The sequence below is a fragment of the Anser cygnoides genome, chromosome Z, assembly GCF_040182565.1.
Source record: "Anser cygnoides isolate HZ-2024a breed goose chromosome Z, Taihu_goose_T2T_genome, whole genome shotgun sequence".
NCBI lineage: Eukaryota > Metazoa > Chordata > Aves > Anseriformes > Anatidae > Anser > Anser cygnoides.
The window spans coordinates 39,664,285-39,691,870 of NC_089912.1; the positions used below are offsets into that span (position 1 = coordinate 39,664,285).

Consider the following 27,586-nt stretch of genomic DNA (forward strand, 5'->3'; position numbering starts at 1 on the left):
CACACTGATTTTGTTGACTGCTTTTACTGGTGTTCTTTATAGAATTCAGAAACAACAGTGAGAACTGCAGACCTTTCTCTAGGAGCTTTAGTACTTCATTTACTGAGCTTCTTATTGTGATAAAATTATCTATGTTGGGGTCCTGTTCTAATTCTTGTCATTAAACATTAAATGAGGGTAACCATATGAAATTAAAATTAAATTTTAATTTGTATGTAATATGAAGTAGTATTTAGATAAACATTACAGTATTTATTACAATATGTACACAAAATATGTTAAAACTATGCATATTATTCAGTCCTATACCGTGTTTTACAGTTTATCTATAATCACATTCATTAATAAGTATCATCTGTTATGGATGACCTAAAGTACGTCTTAGAATACACAGCACATGTCTCACAAACAGTTTTAAAAATGGAGGGCTTTTTTTTGCTAGATGAGGGACTTTAGGACATGGCACTTGTGTCTAAAAACACGTTTCCTTTCTTTCTGCATAGAGAATGGAGATGGAAACAAATAATTTATCTTTTAACTTGTCTTGGCATAAACTTGGCTTCACAACCTTTTTAAGCTATAAATCCACAAAGGATTTCACTTTACTAATACATACTGGAGCACACAAGTGATCTCTGATGGCATAATAAAAGAGATAATTCTACCTTCAAAGCAGGGTTAAAATAGCTTGAGGTTAAAAAAAATAATAATAATAAAAACAATTATTAATAATAATTAAAACAAAACAAAAAAAAAAGTGCAGGTTAGATACTGAGTGTGAGGGTTAAAACAGGTTAGAGAGTAGGTCCCCATTTAAGGCTATTGCAGCCTAGTGTTCTCCCTTCCTGAAATAAAATAGGCCATGAAGAGCTGTCTGCTTACATATCTATCTGTACTGCTGAGTGGTCCTGTTACCATTTAAGGTTACTCTGTAGTATTGTACTTTCACGTTTTAAAAACCAACATTATCTGAGAAACATGACACATTTTCATGCCAATGTAATGCCAATAGCAGTAAAATATAGTGTATCTGAGAGCGTGAAATAAGAATCAGTAAGCAGTTGTATTAGAGGGGTTAGCTTTACAACCCTATTAAAATTTATGCAAACACAATGCTTATTATGTGTAACATTCATGTTAAACAAGGGTCACATTAAATTTTTTTACTCATCAGATACCTGTGTGGGTTGTGAAGACTCTGCTTCCTACATAATCTAAAACTAATGGTATGTTCCCTTTGAGTGATTTGACACAAGAATTAAGTGATCTGAATAGTCTAAAGATGGCAGGGATGAGAGGATGGTAGCATATTACATAGCTCCAATTTTTGTGTATTTAAATGATTACTGGATCAGACTGTTAAACAGTAATTTTTCTAGTGCCTCACAGTGGTGAGGTAATGGAACAGGTTGCCCAGAGAAGTTGTGGATGCCCCATCCCTGGAAATGTTAAGGCCTGGTGGGATCAGCTTGATGTAGGGGGAGGTTTCCCTATTGGGGGGAGGGGGTGGGGGCTAATTATATGAAATTATATGATCTTTAAGGTCCCTTCAAGCCCAACCAATCTATAATTTTGATGTACTGTATAGACAGGAATGTATCTGTCATATTTTGTATACATCTCCTCTAAAAAGTCTTCAGTTTATTTGTTAGGCTACAGGCATGCCTTCAGTTCTTAAGGAGAAACTGTCTGATTGCTTCATCTTTCATTTTCTTGTAAAAAGTATTAAAATAATAATAATAAAAAAAAAAAACTCAAACTGTATTTTAAGCTTTAAATGGTTTAAAATCAAGCAATAATACTCAATTGATACACATTAAGAATTAGTTCTTTTCAGATAAAATCTTTATAAAATGGAAGCTAAAAGTATCGATTTATAAACTGGACAGTTCGAATAATTTAAGGAGTAGTGTGAATTAATTTTAGGCTACTATTGAAGTAAAAATATATTTTTAAAATTAACAACACATGGGTTAAGTATATGCTGCATAAAAACAAACAAACAAACAAAAAAAAAAACCAACAGGCAATATGCATTCCATTTCTAAAATTTAAGAACTAATTTTAATGAGGTGGCTGCTCGTCTGCTCTCTTAAAATGATCTTGGAAAAAATATATATATATATAATCTTAACTGAACACTTCATTTACTTCCAGTATGTAATCTTCTGGGGTCTGGGTTCTGATTCAGTCAACAAATTAATTGACACTTTCTCTAGCAACTACATTTGTTACAGGCTGCAAATACGGATTTGAAGGAACAAGAGGTCTGGAGTACTCTCACCCTCCAAATAGTAGTTCTCTGGTGTTTATTTTACAGTCTTTCCAGCTTCACCCGCTATGATAGTTAAATCACGAAGCATGAAGCTGAAAGTGGTGTAGATATTCAGTCGCTAACTCTCATTGCTTATTACTAGCTTAATAGGTTAGCTGTAATGAGCACATTCACTAGTTGCTTTCTGTTTTCTTTTTTTTTTTTTCCTTTTTTTTTTTTTTCTATTGAATTTTCAGAGATTAGAATTTATATGGAAATTTGACTAGTGCAAAGGAAGAAAGGTAAAAAGTTTCATGTATAGGAGGGTACATAATGAATAGAATTAAGCTCATCTATGCTTCAAGAAGCTATTTAAAGAGAACTTTAAAAGTGTGGACTTTTTGGTTTCTATATACTTTTGCAGCCACTACCTCTGTTGCTTATAACTCTAGCAACAGCATTGTCCATTTATCCAGAAATGTATAATCTTTTTATTTCTGCTAATCAAAACATTTCAGAGAGCTATTTCTGTTTTATGTATCAGATATTTAAACCCCAATTGTGTGAACAAATTATTTCGTATAACACAAACTGCTCATATAACACAAACAGGCAATGAGGAAAAAAAAAAAGGGGTGGGGGGGGTGGGGGGGGTGGGAGGGAGACAGATCTTAATGTAACCAACAAAATCAGAAGATATTCTACAGTTTTTAAGTTGCTGCTAATTTTTATGATTACAGTTCCTTGTTTTTATGTTCATTTTATATTTTCTTATGTCCTGGTTTCAGTTAGGATGTATTTAATTTTCCTCCTAGTAGCTGGTATGGTGGTGTGTTGGATTTAGGATGAGAATGATGTTGATAACATGCTGATGTTTTAATTGTTGCAGAGCAATGCTTACACTAAGCCAAGGACTTTTCAGCTGCTCATACCACCCTGCCACTGAGGAGGCTGGGGGTGCATCAGGGAGCTGGGAAGAGAAAGAACCAGGACAGCTGACCCAGACTGGCCAAAGGGATATTCCATGCCATATAATATCATGCTGAAAAATTAATATGGGGTGACTGGCCAGGGTGGGGGGAGACCACTGCTCGGGGTTAAGATGGGTATTGCTCAGTGGGAGATGAAATTGCATTGTGCATCACTTGTTTTGGACACATCATTATTGTTAGTATTATAATTATTATAATTATTATTTTTCTTTCTTCTCTGTCCTATTAAACTGTCTTTATCTTGACCCACAAGCTTTTACTTTTTTTTTTCCAATTCTCACACCTTATGTCTCCTAAATTTTTTCTCTATGTAACAATAAGAAAATTAATCTTGTATGTTAAATACTGCCTTTTTCTTTTCTCTGATAATAGTTTTTTTCTTTTTTTTTCTTTCTTTTTCTTTTTCCTTTGTCCTTTTTTCTTTTTTCTTTTGTCTTTTTTCTTTTTTTCATTTTTTTCTTTATTTTTCTTTTTTCTTTCTTCTTTTTTCATTTTTTTTCTTTTTTTCTTTTCTTTTTTTTTTTTTTTCTCCAATGGGGGGAAAAAAAAAAGTTAAAACATATATATTTCCTTTTCAACAGAACACTGAATTTAAATTATTTCACAGTACTCTGTCCTCTTTATTTGGAAACCAGAGTCTTTCCACATCACTGCAATTATAAGTGGAACTTTTTTATATTCAGGATCCACGTCATACAAGATTTTAATGAAATTTAGGTGACCTTTAGGCAAAAGCAAAGCAAAGAACTTGCTCTAGTGTCTTATGACAAATATATATATATATATATATATTAGGTAGTACAACATATTGAAATGCCAGGGTGTTCTACACATTTTGGAGAGGAATGTTTGGTTTGGAAAATGACATTTCATTCACTTAAATTTCAGAAGTTCTGACGTTTTAATGAGTGTGGTATTGGCACTAAATAGACAGCTGACTTGATCTAGAAGAAGAATCAAATTTGATTGAGTGGTTATTCCTATTGAATTCACTGACAATTTTTTTTTTCTTGTTCTTGACTGTTTACCAGATGAGGGTGTAAAATGAAAAGATCAGCAATAATAAAATATGTTTCTGTATTCGATATGGATGTGACTGATCTATATTTTGTTTTCTTCTAGGCATTTTCTGGAAACACAAATGCAGATAGTGTTGTATATTACAGACTTCAGCATTCCATTAAAGCAAGATTTCTCCGCTTTGTGCCTTTGGACTGGAATCCCAATGGTAGAATCGGAATGCGCATCGAAGTGTATGGATGCATGTACAGTAAGTGTTTTGCGGAATCAGCTAAATGAAACATCCATTAATTTTTGTATTTTGCTACATCAATTACACTTGAAAGTATAATTCTAAGCTTAGTTTTAATATTGCATATAAACAATTTAATAGGTTTATGTGCAGACTTCACTGTTTCTGCATCATCTAGCAATATGTAATGCTTATTTTCCAGCTCCTTCTGTGTTGGAATGAGTGGCACATAAATGTAATTCAATAACTAATTTACTGAAAATTCTTTTTCTGATATTCGTAAACAAACAAAAAAGAGACACCACCACCACCACCTAAATAAATAAATAAATAAATAAAATTGTGTTTTAGCATAGCGTGCTTTCTACTTGAAGAGAAAATGTTGAAAATGTTTACAGCTTTAAATATGTCTAATCTTGGTCTTGAGTCAATAACAGTACAAGTAGATACAACCACAAATAAGGGATGATTCTACACAGTTGAAGGATACTTCAAAGATGATATTTGTTTAAGTGGTATGTTTACAGTAGATTTTATGTCAATAACAACAAAAAAAAAAATTGATTCTGCATTTGACAGGCAAAGGCTTGACTGTTACTTTTATATTGATTTGCTAGACATTATAACTTTTCCTGAGAGACTGCAGGCTAGTGAAAACTTTTAGTCCACTCCGTGGGGTGCTGGGTACAGTGAAGCACATTTGAAATGCTTCTACATCAATACATGCATCATGAAAAACAAGCAAGAGTAGCTAGAAGCCTTGGATCAGTCCCAGAGCTACAACATCATTGGTATAAGTAAAACCTCGTGCAAAGTCATAGGTTCTTCAGGAGGGATAGGCAGGGCAGGCAAGGTGGGGTGGTGACGATATATGTAATGGAGGGGCTGGAGTGTATGGAGCTTGCAGTTGGTGATGGCATGGATGAGACCCTCTGGGTAAGGGAAAAGCAAATAAAGCAAATAAAGGGGATGTCATTGTGGGAGTCTACTATAGACCACCCAGCCGTGATGATGACATCAATGAAATATTCTTTAGGGAACTTTACCTCTAGATCAGCTGCAGTCCTTTTGGGGGAAATCAACTTGCCAGGCATGAACTAGGTGTACCACAAGGCTGATATAAGCAGGTTGAGGAGATTCCTAAAACATCTTGGTGATAACTTATTGGTACAGCTACTAAGGGAGATGACTAGGGAAGGTGTCCTCCTAGATCTTCTGCTTGTACACAGACAGGGTCTCATGGGTGAAGTGGCAATTGATGGCCACCTTGGCCATAATGACCAGGAAGTAGTTGAGTTTAAAATCTTTGGTGACAGGAGGAAAACTGCCATGAAAACTTCAACCCTGGATGTGGGGAGAGCAGAGTTCAAGCTGCTTGCTGAACTAGTTTGCAAGATTCCCTGAGAAACTGCATTTGAAGGAATTAGTGTCGATCAGTGTTGGTCCCTTTTTAAATACCTCTTCTTAAGAGCACAATAACAAACAATTCCAAAATGTCAGAAGTCAAGGAGAAGAAGCAGAAGGTTGGCTTTGCTGAGCATGGATCTTATTACAGAGCTTAGTTGGAAAAATAAATTGTATGGCCACTGGAAGTGAGGTTGTGTGACACAGGAGGACTATAGGGATGCTGTTTGTAGGGAGAGCTGGCTGCTGTTCGTGCAGCCAGAGACCAATTAAAGTTTTTAATCTTTAATTTTATTCATTTATTTATTTATTTATAATATGTTAACAGCAAAGGGAGGGACAAAATAATGGACCAAGTAACATTGGTCCATTACTTCATGAGGATGGTCACCTCACAAATAGGAGCATAGACAAAGTAGAGACGTGTAATGCCATCTTTGCCCCTGTCTTCAACACCAGTGATGGTCCCTGGGACACCTGGAAATCTCAGTTGGAGGACTGTGACTGTGGTAAAGATAAACTCCCAGCCAACTCTGAACTTGTGTGGGACTTGCTGCTCCATCTGGATGCATATAAGTCTGCGAGGCCCAGTTGGATTCATACCAGGGTACTCAGACAGCTGGCTGTTGTTATTGCAAGACCTTTTTCCAATGTTCTTGGGAATCTGGAGAGGTCTCATTTGACAGGAATCTGGCAAACATTGTTCCAATTTTCAGGAAGGGTAAGACAGAAGAGATGGCAAATACCGGCCTGTCAGTCTCACTTCAGGGCCTGGTAAAATTATGGAGAAAATTATTCTGGGAGTTAGTAATAAACACACAAAGTACAATGTGGTCATTGGTGAGAGCCAACATGGGTTCGTGAGGGGAAGGCCCTTTTCAAGGAACTTAGTTTCCTTTTATGACAAGTTCACTTATGCAGCTGTACAAAGGGGAGCCAGTAGATTGTAATTTTTTGGATTTCAGTAAAGCTTTCATTAAGGTTTCTCTCAGTATTATTCTGGGGAAAAAAAAAAATGTTCAGCATACAGCCAGATAAATGCGTAATGTGATGGGTGGACAATTGGATGATGGGTAAGGCTCAATGAATTAAAGTAAATGGGGTTATAGCAGGCTGGTGGCCAGTCACTAGTGGGTTCTCCAGGGCTCCATTTTAGGGCCAGTTCTCTTTAATGATTTCATAAATGACTTGTATGTAGAACTTCAAGTTACACTGAGTAAGTTTGCAGATGACTTTAAATTTGGAGGAGCTGTTGATTCCATCAAGGGTAGAGACGCCTTTCAGAGAGATCTTGAAAAATTAGAGGACTGGGCAATCACCAACTGTATCAAATTTAACAAGAGTAAATGCTAGGTTCTGCACCTGTCACAGGGCAATTCTAGATATGTATGCAAACTGGGGTATGAGAGCCTGGAGAGCAGCCCCACAGAAAGGAATCTTTGGTAAACAGCAAGTTGAATACGAGTCAGAAGTGTGTTCTGACAGCCAAAAGGGCCAACTGTATCCTGGAGCGCATCAAGCACATCATGGCTAGCCAGTGATTGTCCCACTCTACTCCATGTTGGTGTGGCCTCACCTCGAGTTTTGTGTGCAGTTTTGGGTACCACACTATAACAAAGACATAAAACTGTTAGGGAGCATCCAAATGAGGGCAGCACATATGGTAAAGGGTCTGGAGGGCAAGATATATGAGAACTGTCTGAATTCACTTGGTTTGTTCAGCCTAGAGAAGAGGAGACTGAGGGGAGACCCCATCACAACAGAGGTGCACGTGCTGATCTCTATGGTCTGGTGATTGTAATAGGACCCGAGGGAATGGTATGAAGCTACAACAGAGAGTTTCAGGCTGAATATTAGGAAAAGTTTCATTGCCAAGGTGGTCGTCAGCCACTGGAACAGGCTCCCCAGGGAAGTGGTCATGGCACCGAGCCTGTCAGAGTTCAAGAAGCATTTAGACAACACTCTCAGACATATTCTTGAGTGGTCCTTTGCAGATCCAGGAGTTGGACAGTATGATCCTTGTGAATCCCTTTCAGCATGGCATATTCTATGATTCCTGTTGTATTCCTGTTGTATTTCTTCATCCCTAGACTTTCGAAAAGTATTTCTCTTAGCAAATTGTTTACCATTTCATTCGTCATATATTTTCTCCATAAAGGAATCAGAGTTTATTTTTAAGCAGTCTCTTTAACTTCCTAAGTATTTTCATCTCTTAACTTTTTTTTTTTTTCAATTTAAGTTATGCTTTGCTCAGCTGATCTCTTCTGAACATTCTACATATAGCTAGCTGTCTTTTACATCTATTCATTAGTATCAGATCTATCATTTTAAATTTAACTTCAGTAAATTACATCTGTGATGCAGCTTTGTAAAATGAGTAAAGGAACATAAACTAAGGATACTGAAAATCTCAGACTGTAGGAGAATAGGTCACTGGAGAAATTAGGTAAACAGTCTCATCCCAGAAAGCAGATTGTTCATGCCAGGAGAAGGACAGGAGAAGCCTATTCCTGAAAATGCACAGAACACCTCAGTGACATCTGAGGATATCATGAGTGCGTGAGGGAAAGGCTGTGGATGTGGTCTAACTAGACGTCAGTAAGGCTTTTGACATTGCTTTCCACAGAATTCTTCTGAAGAGGCTGGCTGCCTAAGGCTTGGACGGGTGTATGCTTTGTTGGATTAAAAACTGTCTGGGTGGCCCAAGGAATTGTGGTAAATGGAGTTAAATCCAGTTAAAAGTGTCAGTAGAGCTGTCCCCAGGGCTCAGTATTGGTGCCAGATCTCTTCAATATTTTTATCAATGATCTGGATGAGGGGATCAAGTGCACCCTCAGTAAGTTTGCAGATGATGACACCAAATTAGATGTGACCATCAATCTGCTCAAGGGAAGGCAGGTTCGGCAGAGAGGTCTGGAAAGGCTGGACTGATGGACTGAGGCCAACTGTATGAAGTTCAACAAGTCTAAGTGCTAGGTTCTGCACTGGGGACAAAACAACCCCATGCATTGCTACAGGCTTGCGGAAGCGTGGCTGGAAAGCTACCTGGTGGAAAGCGACCTGGGGGTGCTGGTTGATAGCTGGCTGAATATGAGCCAGGAGTGTGCTCAGACGGCCAAGAAGGCCAAGAGCATCATGTCTTGTATCAGGAACAGTGTGGCCAGCAGGACTAGGAAAGTGATTGTCCTTCCATACTCAGTGCTGGTGAGGCCAGACCTTGAATACTGTGTTCAGTTTTGTGTCCCTCACTATGACAAGGACATTGAGGTGCTGGAACATGTCCAAAAGAGGGCAACAAAGATGGTGAAGGGTCTAGAAAACAAGTCTTAAGAGGAGCAGCTGAGGGAGCTGGGTTTTTTTTGTTTTTGTTTGTTTGTTTGTTTGTTTGTTTTTAGCTAGGAGAAGAGAAGGCTCAGGGCAGACCTTATTGTAATTTAGAATTACCTTAAAAGAGGTTGTAGTGAGGTGGAGTTTCTCCCAAGCTCCAAGTGATAGGAATAGGGGAAATGGCCTCAAGTTGCATCAGGAAAGGCTTAGGTTGGATATTAGGAGAAATTTCTTTACTCAGAGGGTTGTGCGACATTAAAAGAGGGTGCCCAGGGAAGCGATTGGGTCAGCATCCCTGGAGGTCTTCAAGAAATATGTAGATTTAGAATTTACTTTCATGGTTTAGTACTTAGACTTTTAGTCTAAGACTAGTTTAGACTTGAGCACTAGGTTAAAGGTTGGACTAGGTAATCTTAGAGATCTTTTCCAACCTGAATGATTCTATGATTCTACGATGTTTTTTTTTTTCTTTTTTTCTTTTTTTCTTTTTTCCTGCGAATATTGCTTATTCCTAGCACAAACTAATGACACTGCTTAAACTGTCAAATTCAAGATTCAACTTCCTCCACAGTTTTCGGTGCCAAGACAACTTTATTTATTGATTTGTTGGTTTGTTTGTTAATTTATTTATTATTCTTTATTTTTTAATAAAAAAAAATGGGGCTGAACTTTTTTCATTTTCAGGTGAACATTCATGTGAGTCCCCCCTGTTTCTTCTCTGGTATAAGGACTGCATTCTTTCCTGCCATTGATCATCAGTAACAAATAATCAGCTTTTCTTCTTCCCGGCCCTGTACCTTATGCATTCAACAACATTTATGTCCTTCTTCAGTCTCTTGTTCACAAAACATTTCCAAACTGAAGCTTTGGCTTTCTCACCTGCCTAAAATCTAGAGTTTCACTGTGTTCATTTACTCCTGTAATTTTCTCTATCACACCTTGCAATAGATCTTATGTCTCTCTTGTGTGATATCCCTGTTGTCCTTATTGCCATTGTGCAAACTGAAAACTTAAAAGTCTCTAGGATAAAAAGAAGACAGTGTCTATGTTATGAATATATATATGCACAATGAGAACTTACACAATTCATTTGGTGGGGACAGTAACTGCTTTAGAGGAAAATTATGTGTTTTTTGTTGTTGTTTTCGTTGTTGTTTTATGTATCTTATTGTACGTTACTTGTTTGCCACAGGATTGATCCTATAGGTAGATTATGTAAGAAAACAAACAAACAAACAAAAAAACAACAACAACAAACAATGACAATTCATTTAGCTATTAAGAAGAGTTTAAATTAAGAATATTTACTTCATCTGTTATCTACTCTAATAAACTACATAAAGAATGTGATAGTGATACAAATATGGAAGTTTTCTTCAGGCTGGTTAAGATTGTGTCTGTATTAATGGTGTGAGGTTTTTTATTTTTTATTTTTTTTATTTATTTTTGTGTGTGTGTGTGTGTGAAGTGAAAATGTAGCAACTTCAGTCTTCTTCGTTGCAAGTTGTACAAATAAAACTAAAACTACAAAGATGATGTGAGGTCAATCTCACTACTCCACAGTATGATACTGAAAAGTATGTGTTTGTTATACTCAAAAGAGGTAATTACTGTCTTAGTAAAATAATACTTACAGGACATTTGTTGGCACTGCTCTCAAATTCCCTGTTCTGTAATATGCCAGGCAAATACCTGCTCTAAATACCTTAGTTTCATATCATCAGTACTAATGTTTTATCTTTATCTACTGACTTTATGTTAGTGATATCTTTGATAGACATTCATTGGATATAACACATTATTGCAAGGTTAATATATTTCCATGTATTTATTTACTTATTTATTTTTAATACAGGATCCATTTTTGACTATAAACTCTTTAAGGCCAAAAACTGTCACATTTTATATGTTTGTTAAGCATACATCCAGAAAAAAAAAAAAAAAGTCATTCAATTTTTGCCTCTTAACAATAGTCAATTAGGTAGTCAGTTATGGAGTTACATGCAACATTAAATGAGCTCCCCTGTATTTTCCACATGTAATTCTTGTCTTTCTCATTCTCTCTGTCAGTAATGTTCCTTAGTTTTCTTTCTTCTTCTCTGCATTGTTTTCGGTGTAAGCAGTAATAAGTAGCCATGGTAACTGGATGCAGTGGAGCTGCTGGGACTGGAATTCTTCCTGTGGCTTCCTGGGTTAAGAACAGGCAGGCAGGATGTTTTCAAAAAATCACAGAATGTTTTAGGTTGGAAGGAATCTCTGGAGGTCAGCTGGTCCAACACCCCTGCTCAAACCAATAACCACCTAGAGCCAGTAGCTCAGGGCCATGTCTAGTTGGCTTTTGAATATTTCCAAGGAGGCAATCTCCACAACCTCTCTGGGCAACTTGTGACAGTGCTCAGTCACTTGAACAGAGAAGTGTTTCCTGATATTCAGAAGGAACCTCCTGTGTTTCAGTTTGTGAACACTGACACCTCTCCTGTCTCTGGCCACCACTGAAAAAGGCCTGGCTACATCCTTTTGCACCATCCCTTCAACTATTTACATATATATTGATAAGATACCCCTGAGCCTTCTCTTCTCCAGACTAAGCATTCCCCACTCTCTCAGCCTTTCCTCACAGGAAAGAGGTTCCAGTTCCCACCATATTCCTGGCCTTTCACTGGTCACTGTTCAGGAATTTCATGTCTCTTGTACTGGAGGTCTCTGAATTGGACGCGGTACTCAAGTGTGGTTTCAGCAGTCCTGAGGAGAGAGGAAGTATTACCTCCCTCTATCTGTTGACAATGCTTTGTCTAATGCAGCCCAGTATACCATGAGCCTATTCTGCTGCAAGGGCACACTGCTAACCCATGTTCAGCTTGGTGTCTAACAGGACCCTCAGGTCATAGAATCATGGAATGACTTGGGTTGGAAGGGACCTCATAGATCATATAGTTCTAACCCCCCTGCCATGGGTAGGGATGCCACCCATTAGATCAGGTTGCCCAGGACCTCATCCAGCCTGGTTTTGAACATCTCCAGGGATGAGGCTTCCACATCCTCTCTGGGCAACCTGTTCCAGCGACTCACCACCATCTGCGTGAAGAATTTCCTCCTAATCTCTAATTTAAATCTCCCCTCTTTTAGTTTAACCATTCAACCTTGTTCTGTCATTATCTGCCTTAACAAAAAGTTGTTCTTCGTCTTTTTCTATAAACCCCATTTGAGTACTGAAAAGTTGTGACGAGGTCAGCCCGGAGCCTTCTCTTCTGTAGGCTGAACAGGCCCAGCTCTCTCGGAGTTTCTACGTAGGAAAGGTGCTCTACCCCCTAGATCATCTTCATGGCCGCGCTGTGGACCTGTTCAAACAGATCCACATCCTTCTTGTGCTTGGGGGCCCCAGACCTACACACAGTACTCCAAGTGGGGCTTCACAAGGTCAGAGTAAAGGGGGACAATCACCTGCCTCAACCTGCTGGTCACTCCTCTTTTGATGGAGCCCAGGATTCAGTTGGCCTTCTGGGTTGCAAGTATGCACTTCTGGCTCGAGTCAAGCTTTTGACACATCGGAACCCACAAGCCCTTCTCTTCAGGGCTGCTGTCAATGAATTTTTCTCCCATTCTGTACTCATGTCCTGGATTGCCCCAACCCAGGAGTGCCACCTTGGACTTGTTGAATCTCATGCGGTTCAAGTGAGCCCACTTCTCAAGCTTGTACAGGCCCCTTTGGATGCCATCCCTTCCTTCTATAGTATCAACCACACCACTCAGCTTGGTGTCATCTGTAAATTTACTGAGGGTGCACTCAATCTCACTGTCTATGTCATGTTTTAAACAATTTTAGGAAATTGATATTTGGGAAATAAATATGCTGTGTATATTAAAATGTTGTCTGATGCAATGACTCAAAGCAAGTGTCATAGGTACTTTGACAAGTTTTTTTACACAAGGTTTTTTACGCAAACCCTCTGCCAGAGTCCTCACTGTATTAAATGAGCCAGATAATGTCTTGCACAATAGTTTATTTTAGATGTTTGTGAATATTTAAGACTATATTCTATATATAATTATATATAGAATATTAGGATGATAGAATATTCCAAGTTAGAAGGATCATTACAATGATCATTGAGTCCAACTGCTGGAATGCTTCTATATGATTTATATATTAATTTAAGATAATGTATAAATTATTGTGATTATATAGTTTAAATTATTATGAATAATTTTAACCCGTCATTTATTTATTCATGTATATGTTTGTTTATTTATTTATTTCCTAAAGGCTTTGTTTAAAGCAATAATTATGTCTTGATTTACCTGACTTTTTTGAACTTCATGTACCTTCTCACATCTGCTTTCCCAAACTGTCAAGGTCCAGATTTCTCTCTCTTTTTTTTTTTTTTTTTTTAAATATAATTGGCCAGGAATAAGGATACCTAGAAACAGTTAAAAATGACAGACAGTTTGCATTGTTTGGAGTCTTACCTCGCGGAGCATTAGCTGAACTATTGCACTAAGTGAAAAGATCAAAAACAAACAAATCAGCATATTCCAAAGAAAGCTATTGCAACCAAAACGTTTGCTCAAGACCACTAAAATATCTGATCCTATGATGTATGAGTAGGCTTCCAGGATTTCCAGCTTCTCAAAGGCATTTCATAATTTTCAAAGATATTTTCACAGTTTACTAAGGATTTTGATATTTTAAACTGTGGAAATAAAAAAAACTCATAAAGTGAATCAACTTTTTATATTTTCCTTATTTATAACCTGTAAGAAAACACTCCTTTTTGTGAGGATATCCAAACACCGGAACAGGTTGCCCAGAGAGGCTGTGGAGTCTTCTAGTCTGGAGATATTCAAAACTCATCTGGATGCAGTCCTGTACAGAGTGCTCTAAGGTGACCCTGCTTGGAAAGATCATCAGACTAGATGACCTCCAGAGCTTCCTTCCAACCTTAACCATTCTGTGATTCTGTGGAACACAGAAAGTGCATAGAGATTGATGTTCAAATCTAGAGACTATTCAAAGCTGGTAGTAGTTAGCAAAAATGAAGCAGGAAAGCATTATGACACCTTGGGTATTTGGGCTCATTCTTTCTGTCTTGATAACACTTCAGTAGATCCAAGCTTTACCTCTCACAACTTTCAATTTATTTTTAGTGGTGATGAACAGATGGTGGAATCAGAGCATGTGTGAGAAATTTTATAACATTTTGCTCAGCCTCTGTAGTCTTTTCACAATCTTCATTCATGCATGTTGGTGGGGAGATTTGTTTTTGTTATTTTCCAAATTTTGCTGAGTTGATTTTGCTTCTTCAGAACTAGTGCTGCAGAACAGTGAAGGGGATTTTAGAGACCAGGGATAAATGTCATTTATACTTTTGTCTCATTAACTTATAGCAAGAGTATGTTCCCAAAACAAACAAACAAACAAACCCTACTGTTATTAGTACCTCATAAGAATACACCTATATAGCTGATTTGATATACACATGACAATATACAAAGTTATGTTATTGAACTTTTTATCGAAGTTATTAGATTTACATCCATTATTTAAATTTGAAATTGATAAATGCTTTTACCATCTATATTCATTTAGTTACATAATGAAGTAAAATATTAAACCTAGAATTTATTTTTAAGTAGAATGTAATATTTATTCATTGTACACTTCATAAATTAATTCTTCATAAAATGTACATTATCAAGATATATGGAAAATCAAGGAACTATATACTACAGAACATAGCTGCATTCTTTTGGCAAGAGTTCTTGAAAATGGAACATAAATAGCTGACTTTAAATACTGTAGTTAATTTGAATGGAGTTCATTTCCATGCTGACAATTTGGAGAAATATATGTATTATATATATGTGTGTGTGTGTGTATATATATATGTGCATATATATATTTATACATTTATACACTTTTTTTAATTTAGTAAAATTAGTAAATAGATAATGGGGGTTTCCACTGTCTTGGAAGAAGTAAAGCAGTCAGTTGAAAAATAAATGTCTTTTACATCTTCATTTACTTCACAAATGTATATTTCAAGGACAATTACATTTTTCTTCTTATGAACTGCAAATACTCTATAGTGTTATCTCTTCCTTTGTGTGTGTTTCATTCAATCTGTAATGATTTTGACAGATATTCTTTTATATTACTTCCTTGCTTCTGCTGTTAAGAGAGCAGTACTTGAGGAAGAGTAAGCAAATCCTGTGAATCTTGTGCAGTTTGTATCAGCAACAACGTTTCAGCTTTAACATCTTTAGGACACTCTTTGAGGATCAAGGGCTGCTAGGAAGAAGAGACAGGTCCACTTGACCATGTAGAGCAAAAGCATGTTTTCCAACAGAGTAGCAAAGCTTTTGAGAGCTCTAAACTAGAAATGATGAGGGAGCGAGATGATGATCCAAAATCAAGTGAAGAAGTCACAGACTTGAAAAGCAGAGGCTGCAGGGTGATGTGGAAAAGATACATTGAAAACAACAAACCACGGCTCAGGAATGAACATTTCAAATGCAGGCACACAAGCAGGGAATTGCTGCTCTGAGGATGGCATGATGGGGAATGTTTTAACACTTTGCCTGTGAAATCAACACAAGTGGACACCTCCCTGAAGTACCTGCATGCTAACATACACAACATAGTGAGCACAGAGAAAGAACTGAGGTCTTCGTGTAGTTGAGTACTACAACCTCATCGTGACCAAAAATACACGTTGAGATAGTTCGCATGACTGGAGTGGTGCCATGGATGCATACAGGCTGTTTAAACAGGATCACCCAGGGCAGTGAGGAGGGCAATTGTCATTTATGTTATGAGAGCAGCAGGGATAAATGAATCTCTTCCTGGGTACTGTTGATGAGCTATATCAGTGTTAATATGAGATTAGATGGCAGACCAAATGTCAGCACAATGCTGGCATTGTGGTGGATGTGTGGTATAGACTGCCTGATATGGGAGAAATAGATGAGGCCTTCTTCAGACAACTGGAAGAAGTCTTAGGTTCTCATCCTAATTGGGGACTTTAATCACACTGATATCTTTTGGAGGGAAAGCACAGAAAGGAATAAACAATGCAAGTCTTTTATGGAATTCTTTGATAATAATTCCCCAATGCAAATGACCAAACAGCTGACCAAATGATATTCTCTTCTGGCCTCATACTTACAGACGAAGAAACACTGATTGGGGATGTAAAAGTAAGGACATCCTTGGTTATGACAACCATGAGATTGTGATGCTCAAGATCCTGAAAGAAGAGAAGAAGACAGACAGCAACATAACAGTCCTGATCTTCAGGAGAGCAATTTTTTAATTTTTTTTTTTCATGCTCGGAGACATAATTGGAAGAGTGACATAGAAGATGGTCACAGAAAGAAGAGAGATCCTGGTTGATTTTAAAGGATCATTTCCTCCAAGCTCAAGAAACGTCCATCCAAACAGAAAATCAAATAAAGGTCACTATGGATGAGCAAGAAACTTCTAAATGATCTCAGACACTAAAAGCAAGTGTACAAGAGGTGGAAACATGGTCAGGTGATGCAGAAGGAGTACAGAGACATTGTCTAAGCATGCAGGGGTTTTGTTAGGAAAGCCAAAGCACACTTGCATTTGAATCTGTTAAAGGACATGCAAGACAATAAGAAGTGATTCTACAGGTATACAGCAGTAAAAAGAAGACTAGGAAAAATGTGGATCCACTGCTGAGCACTGGGGACATGGGATCTGGTAGTAAAAGACATGGACAAGGCCAAGGTACTCAATGCCCTCTTAAACATTTGCTGCTAAGTCTTGATTTCAGGAATCTCAGGTACTTGAAGGCCCAGGAGAAAAGTACAGAGCACAGGAGAGCCTCAGTGGAGGAGGATTAGGTTAGGAAACACATAAACAAATTTGAGATATGTAAACCAATGGACCTAATGGGGAGTGACTAAGAATCCTGAGGGAACTGCCAAGGTCAATTTGGGGTCTGTATCATTTATCTTTGAAAGGTAGTGGCAGTCAGGAGAGATTCCTAAAAATCGTGAGAGCAGAAGTTCCAAAATCGACACATGGTATCGACACTGGTGGGGGCTGAGCAACAGCCTTGTCTTAAATCCACTCAAGGGAGGGATAAAATGGTTTCCAACCTGAAATCAGCAGAACTGATGTACTCACAAGCCATGAGTGGCTGGATCCTTGTCTTTGTTTTGTGCGGAGTTAAGAATCTCCCCCTTGCCCCTGAAGTGCCCCTACACAACAGATACCATGCTCTGGGGCTCAAAAAAGGAGTGGATGCCAACAACAACAGTGGTAATGGTCAAGACCCAGGAAAGGGCAACTTTAAAAAGGTAGACCAACATACCAACATACCATTTCTTTAAGAACCAGTTTTATAAAAAAAAAAAAGCACAGTGTGTTGGTAAATGATGATTCTGTTCTGAGAGGCATGAGGCACCCATTTGCCAGCCAGACAGTATCTCAGGAGAGGTTTGCTGCCTGCCTGAGGCCTCTATTTGTGACATCACAAAGAGGCTACGAAGCTTGATCAAGCCTATCAAGGACTATCACCCATTCCTGTTTTTTCAAGTAGGGACAACTGAGGCCTCAAAAAGGAGGCTATGAAACATCAAAAGGGACTTTATGTCCCTTGGAAAAATGCTGAAGGGATCAGGAGCACAAGTACTGTTCTCCTCAATCCTCCCAGTTAGAGACTGGGACCCGCAGGGGAGGCAGTATATGGATAACTTAAATGAGTGGCTGCATAGCTGGTGCCATGATCAAGATTTTGGGTTCTATGATCTCAGGTGTGCTTTTGAGAGACTGGACATGCTGCCACGGGATGGGGCACACCTAATCAAATGGGGCAAGAGTGTTTTGGGCAGCAAGCTGGCCAGACTCATTATCAGGGCTTTAAACTACATTTGGTGGGGGAGAGGGGATGTACCTGTAAGTGTAAGAGAAACACTGAATGCCAGTGCTTTAGAAATGGTAGGAAAACACCTGTGAATCATCCCACAGGTATTAGGAAGGACTCCTCTAAAAAGGCAACATGGCCCTTAGCCCAGCTGAAGTGCCTCTACACCAATCCATGCAGCATGGGAAGCAAGCAGGAGCTGGAAGTGACAGTGCAATTAGAAAACTATGATCTAATTATTATCACAGAAATGCGGTGGGATGATTCACACAGCTGGAATATTGAAACGGAGGGCTAAAACTTTACAAGTGAGACAGGCAGTGACGTAAGAGCGGGTTTGTTGCCCTCTGTTAAGAAATGGATAGACTGTGAAGAGTTCCCTCTGAGAGAAAGCCAAGAGCAGGTTGAGAGCCTGTGGGTGAAAATTAAGGACCAGACCAACAAAGGACATCCTGTGGTTGGGGTCTACTACAGGCCACCTTATCAAGAGGAGCCTGTTGAAAAGACCTTCTTGCTTCAACTACAAGAAGCATCATGCTCAGAGACTCTCATCCTCCTGGGGGATTTCAACCACCCAGATTTTTGCCAGGAAAGCCATGTGGTGGGAAGTAAGCAATCCAGGAGACTCATGGAGTCCACTGAGGACAACTTCCTCATTCAGGTGTTAGTCAAACCAACCAGAGGAGAAGCGGTACTGGACCTGGTGCTCACCAATGCAGAAGAGCTTATGAAAGAGGTTAAGACTGGAGGTAGTCTGGGCTGCAGTGACCATGCCCCATTTGAGTTTGTGATCTTAAGGGATATAGGCCTGGCTAAGAGAAAAGTCAGGACCTTGAATTTTGGAAGAGCGAGCTTCCAGCTGTTCAAAGAATTAGTGGATGAAATCTCATGGGACACAGTCCTTAGGGACAGAGGATCACATCAGAGCTGGCAACCCGTCAAGGATTTTTTTCCTTAGAGCACAGTAACTCTCCATTCCCCTGTGTTATAAAGCAATCAGGGAGGGCAGAAAACTGGGATGGCTGAGCAAGGACCTGCCAGTCAGACTGAGGCAAAAGACGGAAATGCACAGACGGTAGAAACAGGGCCACATGCCTTGGGAAGAGACAGAAATGCTGTCCATATGTGCAGGGATGGGAGCAGGAAAGCCAAGGCACTGACAGAACTAAATTTGGCAAGGGATTCAAAGAATAACAAGAAGGGGTTCTACAGGTACATTGGCCACAAAAGAAAGACTGAAGAGAGCGTATCACCTCTGACAAATGAAGACAGAGAAATTGTAACAACAGATGAGGAGAAGGCAGAGGTACTTAAAAACTTCCTTGCCTCGGTCTTCATACTGGTCAGACTTCCCCCATCTCATGTGTCCCCAAACCTCTAGGCAGGGGCAGGGGGAGCAGAGTCCCTCCCACTGTAAGCAAAAAGCAAGTTCAGGACCTCCTGAAGCGACTTACTAACTACAGGTCTATGGGCCCTGATGATATGCATCCCAGGGTCCTGAGGGAATTGGCTGACTTAGTTGCCAAGACACTCTCCATCATATTTTAAAAATCATAGCAGTCAGGAAAAGTCCCTGGTGATGGGAAAAGGGAAATATCACTCCCATTTTTAAAAAGGGTAGAAAGGAAGACCCATCAAACTACAGACCAGTGAGCCTCACCTCTGTGCTTGGCAAGATCATGGAACTGATCCTTCTGGAGGCAATGTTAAGGCACATCCAGGAGAAGGAGGTGATCCGAGACAGCCAGCATGACTTCACCAAGGGCAAATCATGCCTGACCAATCTGGTGGCCTTCTATGACAGAGTAACTGCATCAGTCGACAAGGCAAGACCGACTGATGTCATCTACTTGGACTTTTATAAAGCCTCTGTCACGGTCCCACACAACATCCTAATCTCTAAATTGGAAAGATATGGATTTGTTGGGTGGACAATCCAGTGGATAAGAATTGCCTCAATGGCCACACCCAGAGAGTAGTGGTCAATGGTTCTATGTCCAGGTGGAGGATGATGATGAATTTTATCTCTAAGGGGTCTGTCTTGGGACCGGTGTTTTTCATTGTCTTCATCAGTGACATAGACAATAGGATTAAGTGCCCCTTCAGCAAGTTTGCAGATGACTCCAAGCTGAGTAGTGTGGTTGAAACGAAAGAATGAAGAGATGCCATTCAAAGGGATTTGTACAGGCTGCAGAAGTGGGTGCATGTGAAAGGCATGAGGTTCATCAAGTCCAAGTGCAAGGTGCTACACCTGGGTTGGGGTAATCCCGGACATGAAGAACTCATTGAGAGCAGACATGCAGAGAAAAGGTTGGGAGTTCTAGTGGACAAAAAGCTTGACATAAGCTAACAGTGTGTACTTGCAGACCAGAAGGCCAACTGCATCTTGGGCTGCATCAAAAGAGAAGTGGCCAGCAGGTCAAGGGAGGTGATTGTCCCCCTCTACTTTTCCCTTGTGAGGTCCCACTTGGAGTGCTGTGTCCAGGTCTGGAGCCCCCAACACAAGAAGGATGTGGGTCTGTTAGAACAGGTCCAGAAAACGATCATGAAGATGATCTAGGGGCTGGAGCACCTCTCCAATGTAGAAACACCGAGAGAGCTGGGCCTGTACACCCTGCAGAAGAGAAGGCTCCGGGGGGAACCTTGTTGTGACCTTTCAATACTTAAAGGGGACTTATAACAAAGATGGAGAAGGGCTCTTTACTCATGTAGATAATGATAGGACAAGGAGGAATGGTTTTAAACTAAAAAAGGAGAGATTTAAATTAAAGATTAGGAGGAAATTCTTCACTCAGACGGTGGTGTCATTGGAACAGGTTGCCCAGACAGGTTATGGATGCCCCATCCGTGGAGATGTTCAAGACCAGGCTGGATGAGGCCTGGGCAACCTCATCTAGTGGGTGGCATCCGTGCCCATGGCAGTGGGGTTAGAACTATATGATCTATGATGTCCCAAGTCATTCTATGATTCTATGATTCCATGAAATGATTTCCAAACATGTGAAGGACAAGAAGATTACTGGGAGTATTCAACATGGAAAGGAAATAAAGGGGAAATCACGCCTAACCAAACATGCCTTTTCCAGTTAAATAAGCAGTTTGGTGAGTTAGGGGGAGTATTTGATGTTGCTTATATTGAGTTTAGCAAGAGTTTTGACATTGTTACAAGAATAGCCAACTGATAGGTATAGTCTATTTAAGTGGACAAAGAGGTGGACTGAAAACTGTCCAAATTCTGTCACTGAAGGTATTGTGTTCAGTGCCACACAGTCAAGCTCTTCACATTCACGTATCCATTTATGGTATATCTGGTTGATACTGGTTACAGTACTCTTACATCTTCAGTATTGATGTAGATAATGAGTCAGAAGGTACCCTCAGCAAATAAACATTTGGAGAAGTGATTGAGATGTCATGGGTAGTGCTGCCATTTAGAGGGACATGAACAAGCCTCTGCCTGTAGATGGGCTGACAGGAATCTCATGCAGTTTAACAATGCAAAATGCAATTATCTTCACTGGAGGAATAACCACAGCAAGGGTTTATGAGAACACAGTAGAATCTGACTGTAGCTTTACAAAAAAAGACATAGGGTCTTGACAGACACAAAGTTGACCATGAGCCAGCAACATGCCTTTGCAGTTCATAAGGACAACACCATTGTGGATTGTTTTAGGAAGAGTGTCAACAACAGGTCAAAGAAGGTGATCCTTGCCCTCTACACAGTCCTGATGATGAGATACATATGGAGCACTGGGTCCTGTTCTGGAATGCCCACTGTAAGAAAGACATGGACATATGGGAGAAAATCCAGGAAAAGACTACAAGTATGACTAAGGTACTGGAGTGTCTGTGATATGAGCAGAGGATGAAGAAGCTGGGAATGGAAATGAGAAGGTACACAGAGGGGTCTTACCTCTGTGCATAAATATCTAACAGGACAGATTCAGGATCTTTCCAATGGTGTCCAGTGACAGCACTAGAAGCAAATGGGCATAAAGTGAAATGCAACAAGTTCTGCTTAGACACAAAAAGAAGTTTTTGTTTTTTTTTTTTAATTTGATAAAGGTTGGATGCTGGCATTGGTTGCCAATGTGGAGTGGCTGTGCATCCTTGCAGCCATCCTTGGAAATTTTTGAAACCTGACTGGAAATGGCCCTGAGAAAACACCTGTAACTGAGTGAGGAATTTGGATTAGGTGATCTCGAGAGGTACCTGTCAACCTCAGCCATTCTTTGATTCTATGATCTTATGCCCATACTAGAAAATTGGTGATACAAAGTAATTGTAAACATGTGTTCCAGCTTCAAAGTCGTAATTCAGCTTAATCAAACATGATTTATTTAACATGTCAGTAAAATACCATTTGATGAAGAGAACCAGGCCCTACTCATAAATAACAAGCCTTCAGATCAAAATATTTCTGTTTCTACAATAGTATGTCATAGTATTTTAAACTGCTTTACAGCTATCCAGACTGATTTTAATAGCAGCTTAAATCTACACGCTGCCATGAAGGCCCTGAATATCACTGTAATGTAATGTAATGTAATGGACTTTGGATTTTCCTTTATTTCTTTATTTATTATTTGATTAATTTGAATTAATTGTAGATAAATTAATGGAGATTTTCCCTCTAAGAATACAGTCAGAGAAAAAAATGGTCGAAGTACTTCATGGCTCAAAGAAAAAGAAGACCTTTCAGCCTATGAAGTTAGTATTACATTGGAACACAAACCAGGATCTCTTCTGTTTACCTTGCTTTATAATTAAGTGACAATGACATAATTAGAACAGGCCAGTCTTAACATTTAGGCAAGAACAGGAACAGCAGAAACAAACTACAGTCTACTGGGCAGAGGTAAATCTGACAGTATTAGTGCGACTTCATATTGTATTGAAATAATCCACAACTGTTCCTTTTAGACATAGCATTATACATTATCTTTCATTTCTTTACTTCTAGGGTCCGAGGTGGTTGGTTTTGATGGGAAAAGTTGTCTAATTTACACATTTAATCAAAAACTCATGAGTACACTGAAAGATGTGATTTCTCTGAAGTTTAAGACAATGCAAAGTGATGGAATTCTCCTCCACAGAGAAGGACAGAATGGAGACCACATCACCCTGGAATTACTTAAAGGAAAGCTGTCCCTTCTTATTAATTTAGGTAACAGCTACAGTCTCATAAAGTTAATATAACTATATATAATATAGTTATTAGATATTATTTGACTAAAACTTATTTTATTTCACTAAGCAGATTTAAATATATAGTATATGATAAATTAGCAGTATATATTTGAATATTTATATTTTTATATGGAATTAATAGTTTCTTATTTTTCTTCTCTCAAGGTGATGATAAAACTCATTCTTCTAATACCCAAATTAATATTACCCTGGGCAGTCTTTTGGATGATCAACATTGGCATTCTGTTCTCATTGAGCACTTTAACAATCAAGTAAACTTTACAGTGGATAAACACACTCATCATTTTCATGCCAAAGGAGAATTCAATTATTTGGATCTTGATTATGAGGTGTGAAAAGTACCTTTCCTTTATTATATTTATTAACTTTGTTATATAAATGCAACAACAACAACAACAACAAAAAGCAAAGGGGATAGAGCTTAGGGAAGTTTTAATGGTTGAGACTTCAGGGATATTCTGCTTTGGAATGAACCAAAGAGAAGCATTCTTAAATTATTAATATTGTGCTGGACCTGCAACTGAAAGTTTTTAATACACCAACTTTTTCATCTCAGAATTCATTTTTTCTTAAATATTTTATTTCAGTACCACTGAAAATGTGTTAAACAATTTGTAAACACAATTTAAATAAATGTATTTATTATTTTTACTTTAAAAATATTACTCTTTAATAAAAGCAATTAGCCCTAGCTCAAAGTTATTATTCATGGCTTGATGAAAATTACAAAAAGTCAGTACAAACCTGTATCACAGATGCTTGGGATAAAACTTAAATTCCTGTTAAATCCAGCAAAAGTATTATGAAAGAAATCTAGTTTATGCAAATGGTAGAATGATGAAAAAGAGTAGATGTAATTTGCTGTGATAGTTTCCCACCTGTGGGAAACCATAGGAAACCACTATTTCAGTCTGTAATTTGAAGATGGGATGCATGACGTTTGCCCTGTCCTGTTTGCTGGAGTATATGATGACAGAGCATCATTTGAGCCTGCAGATCTTAATTATTTTTTTCTCTCTATTCAAGGTCTTAAGCAGTTAAGAGAAAGATTTCATGCTGTTCCATATCTGCAGTATCCTATCTCAAGAATATCATTCACAAGACTGAAGTCATAATTTTGTTTAAAATTTCTGAGTCTAAGCCACAATGCTAAGACTTTGAGGATCACACCTAAACAAATAAATAAGCTTGTTAATTTCAACTAAGTGGCTAATATATCTATTTTACCAATATTACAAATTCATTCTTCCTCTCTTCCAGTACAAGGTAGAAAGGAAAGCAAAAACTGGAAAAAAACCTGAAAACTTCCAAAAGACTATGAAAAGCTGTATTTAGAATTGCATTTCTTAATATCAACATTTCTCAATATAATAATTTGATGATGCTTATGCCATGATATATCTCATTCTTTGTATATAAAATGATTGTAAACATTAAGTGAAATTTCAGAATGAAAAGATAATTAGCTTCAACTGATCTTCCCTACAATCATTCTGAATGCCAAATGGAATTGCTTTGAAATGAGTGAGTTCAAAAGTTCACTTTACTGGTATCCTATTTCTAATAGTGCCCAAGTGTGAAAACATTGACCAGAGAACAGATGATGTCACCTTTCTGGCAGTGCTTTTCTAAAATAATATACTGCTTTCTAACACTTTCTGTCTTGGGATTTACTGAGACATACTGAAATTTTTGCACTTATAGCTTGCAATGGATTTTTATTTTTTATCAAATATTGCAATGTATTTCTGAACTTAGTTAAACCTACAGCATCACATCAAAGAATTGCACAGCTTAACTAACCATTCTGAGAGGGAAACATTACCTTTGTTTTGTTTTTAATCTACCCTAGACTAATTTAATTGATGTACCCTGGTTTTGTGTTATGGTAGTTATGATTTACACATAGTGGAGAGGTCAGCTTCAAATCTACTAAAGAAGCTGGAAAATTCTGTTCTCCCTTTTAGCATTGTCCAGATGTGTCTGTACACACTAGACCTTGTCCTTCTTCTCCTTTATTTTGCAGCTGTAATGGACCCTTAAAAATGATAATTCTCTATACGAAGCTGTGGTAAAGAGGAAGGATATATATATATATATATAATGCACATGTAAAACTTGATTATATATATATATATATACACATAATGCATATGTATAAACTTGATATAACCCTATTCTTGTTAGTTTGTTCTTTTAATACACAGATGTCATACAAATAAATAGCCATGAAGTAGTGGATTCAGTATTGGACAATCTTTGACTTCTTCTCTTACGTTATTAGTAACTTCTTTCATTAGAAAATTACTTAATAGTATTATTGATTTCTCTTCTCTTTCTAAGCTCAGCTTTGGAGGGATCCCAGTGCCTGGAAAATCAGGGGCATTGTCACGCAGGAATTTTCATGGGTGTTTTGAGAATATTTATTATAATGGAGTGAGCATTATTGACCTGGCCAGGAGGCATAGATCTCAGATCTCCTTTGTGGTAAGAGATTCATAGTTCAAAAAGAATAAATAAGTAAAATAAAATAAAATAAATAATAATAATAATAATTAAAAAAATAAAACAACAAACAAATAGCCACTTCCCTATTCAACATGTTGATATACAGTTCTAATAAAATCCTTGTTGTTCAATTAAAGAAAAATCAATTAATCACCTAATTGGAATGTTTTATCTCTGCTATTGTAGATATTCATCCAGTAGATAATGCAGGATACATTTTATTCTTCAGATCTCTAGCTAATATTTAGGTGTGTATGGTATCTCAAAGTTGTATGATATATCTCTGTTTTACATGTACAAGAAACAGTCAGCTATACAAGATGTACCTAAACTCTTCTAAACACTGTCTTTCACCTCTGTACCTGACTAGTAAAAATGCACCAGTACATTTTTAAAGCTTTCTATTGCTGAGGATGCCATTCCATTCTGTTTTCTTTAGAGCATTGTAATTTGATAGATAAGTTCTGCTTGTACAATTTATACTGTTCTGTGAAGAGCTGTAATTTAGGTTGTTGGGTTTAATACATTTGTTGTGACACAGCCAACAGCTGTAGTAGACAAATCCCTACCATTTAGAGAAATGGTTTCAATAATTAACAAAATTTCTTCTGCTACAGAAAGTTTTCTACTAAAAAAAGAAACAAACAAAAAAATTATTTTGTCCTTTGTTTCTTTTCCCTATTTGGAACATTCAGGGATAACCTCTGTTTTCACTATTTATTTATTCATTTATTTAACAACCAGCAAAAGAAGAGTTATGATGGAATGTATCAGTTCAAAATAAATAACTAAATAGGAAATGTTACCAATCTTTCTCTGTCCCAGAAAAAAAAATAAAAGGATGTTGGGATGTAAATCTCTTATTTTCTGAACTTCATTGAAGCACTCCATAATTAGCTAAATTGATACCTCTGTACAGCTGTACAGAATCCTGTCCATGATGATGATAGATGTTGGGGAGGCTCTCCGTGGACTAGAGAATGAGAAACTATGAAATTGTTGGCAAGAAGTTTGATTGTTTTCATCTCAGATGACTGAACTGTTGTGCTACTTTAAAATCTATTTAGATGTTTTATAACTTAAATGTGCCAGAAAGTATCTGTGTTACTACAGAATCCCTATTAAACAGCCACTCTGCTGGTCTATCAGGCAACTGTCCAAATAATGAGGAGGGGGAATCTGCAGATGGAAATCTTTTAACATTTGATGAAGTTTCTTAATCTGATGACTTCCTTTTTACTATGAGTCTGTTCAGTCAACTATTCATCTCTCTACAGATGAGTTTATAAAACAGAGCCTTTTCATTTATATATTTTCCTTGAAGGAAAGGAAAACAGGTAAACTTTAATGCCTTGCCATGCCAGGGGCAAGTGTGATTTTTTTCTTAGATTGATTTTATAGTTTTATCCTATAAGGTCAAAGTTTTATGTGCCTTTAAAAGTTTAAAAGCTGTTTGTGTTGAAAAGTTGTTAAATGTGCTTTAAATTCTAAAAAGCTTGTTTTAGTTATCATCTGTACTGAACTACTTAGTTTTATTTCAAATGATGGCAAGTCATTAGATCAAAGTACATGTTTTATCACTATCAGAAGTCATAAAGTATTAACATACTTTGATATCAGACTCAAAAAATATATCACTTTTCTTATTTTTATCAGTTAGTACAACTGCAGATACAGCTAAAGCTCAGAGTCAATGAACTCTCCTTCAGATTTATTTAAGCACCTAGGAACCAGTGATTTC

The 27,586-nt window shown here is 37.9% G+C and overlaps 1 protein-coding gene across 3 annotated transcripts in view; it reads left to right on the forward strand.

Annotated features, from left to right (window-relative positions):
- The window catches only part of CNTNAP4 (contactin associated protein family member 4), a 269,217-nt gene that overhangs the window by 171,148 nt on the left and 70,483 nt on the right, over nucleotides 1-27,586 (forward strand). For all 3 annotated transcript variants that reach the window (XM_066988102.1, XM_066988100.1, XM_066988101.1), the window contains exons 4-7: nucleotides 4,369-4,516; nucleotides 23,090-23,293; nucleotides 23,482-23,666; nucleotides 25,681-25,824. In XM_066988102.1, the coding sequence (XP_066844203.1) occupies nucleotides 4,369-4,516; nucleotides 23,090-23,293; nucleotides 23,482-23,666; nucleotides 25,681-25,824 (681 nt within the window). The remainder of the gene's footprint in view (nucleotides 1-4,368; nucleotides 4,517-23,089; nucleotides 23,294-23,481; nucleotides 23,667-25,680; nucleotides 25,825-27,586) is intronic.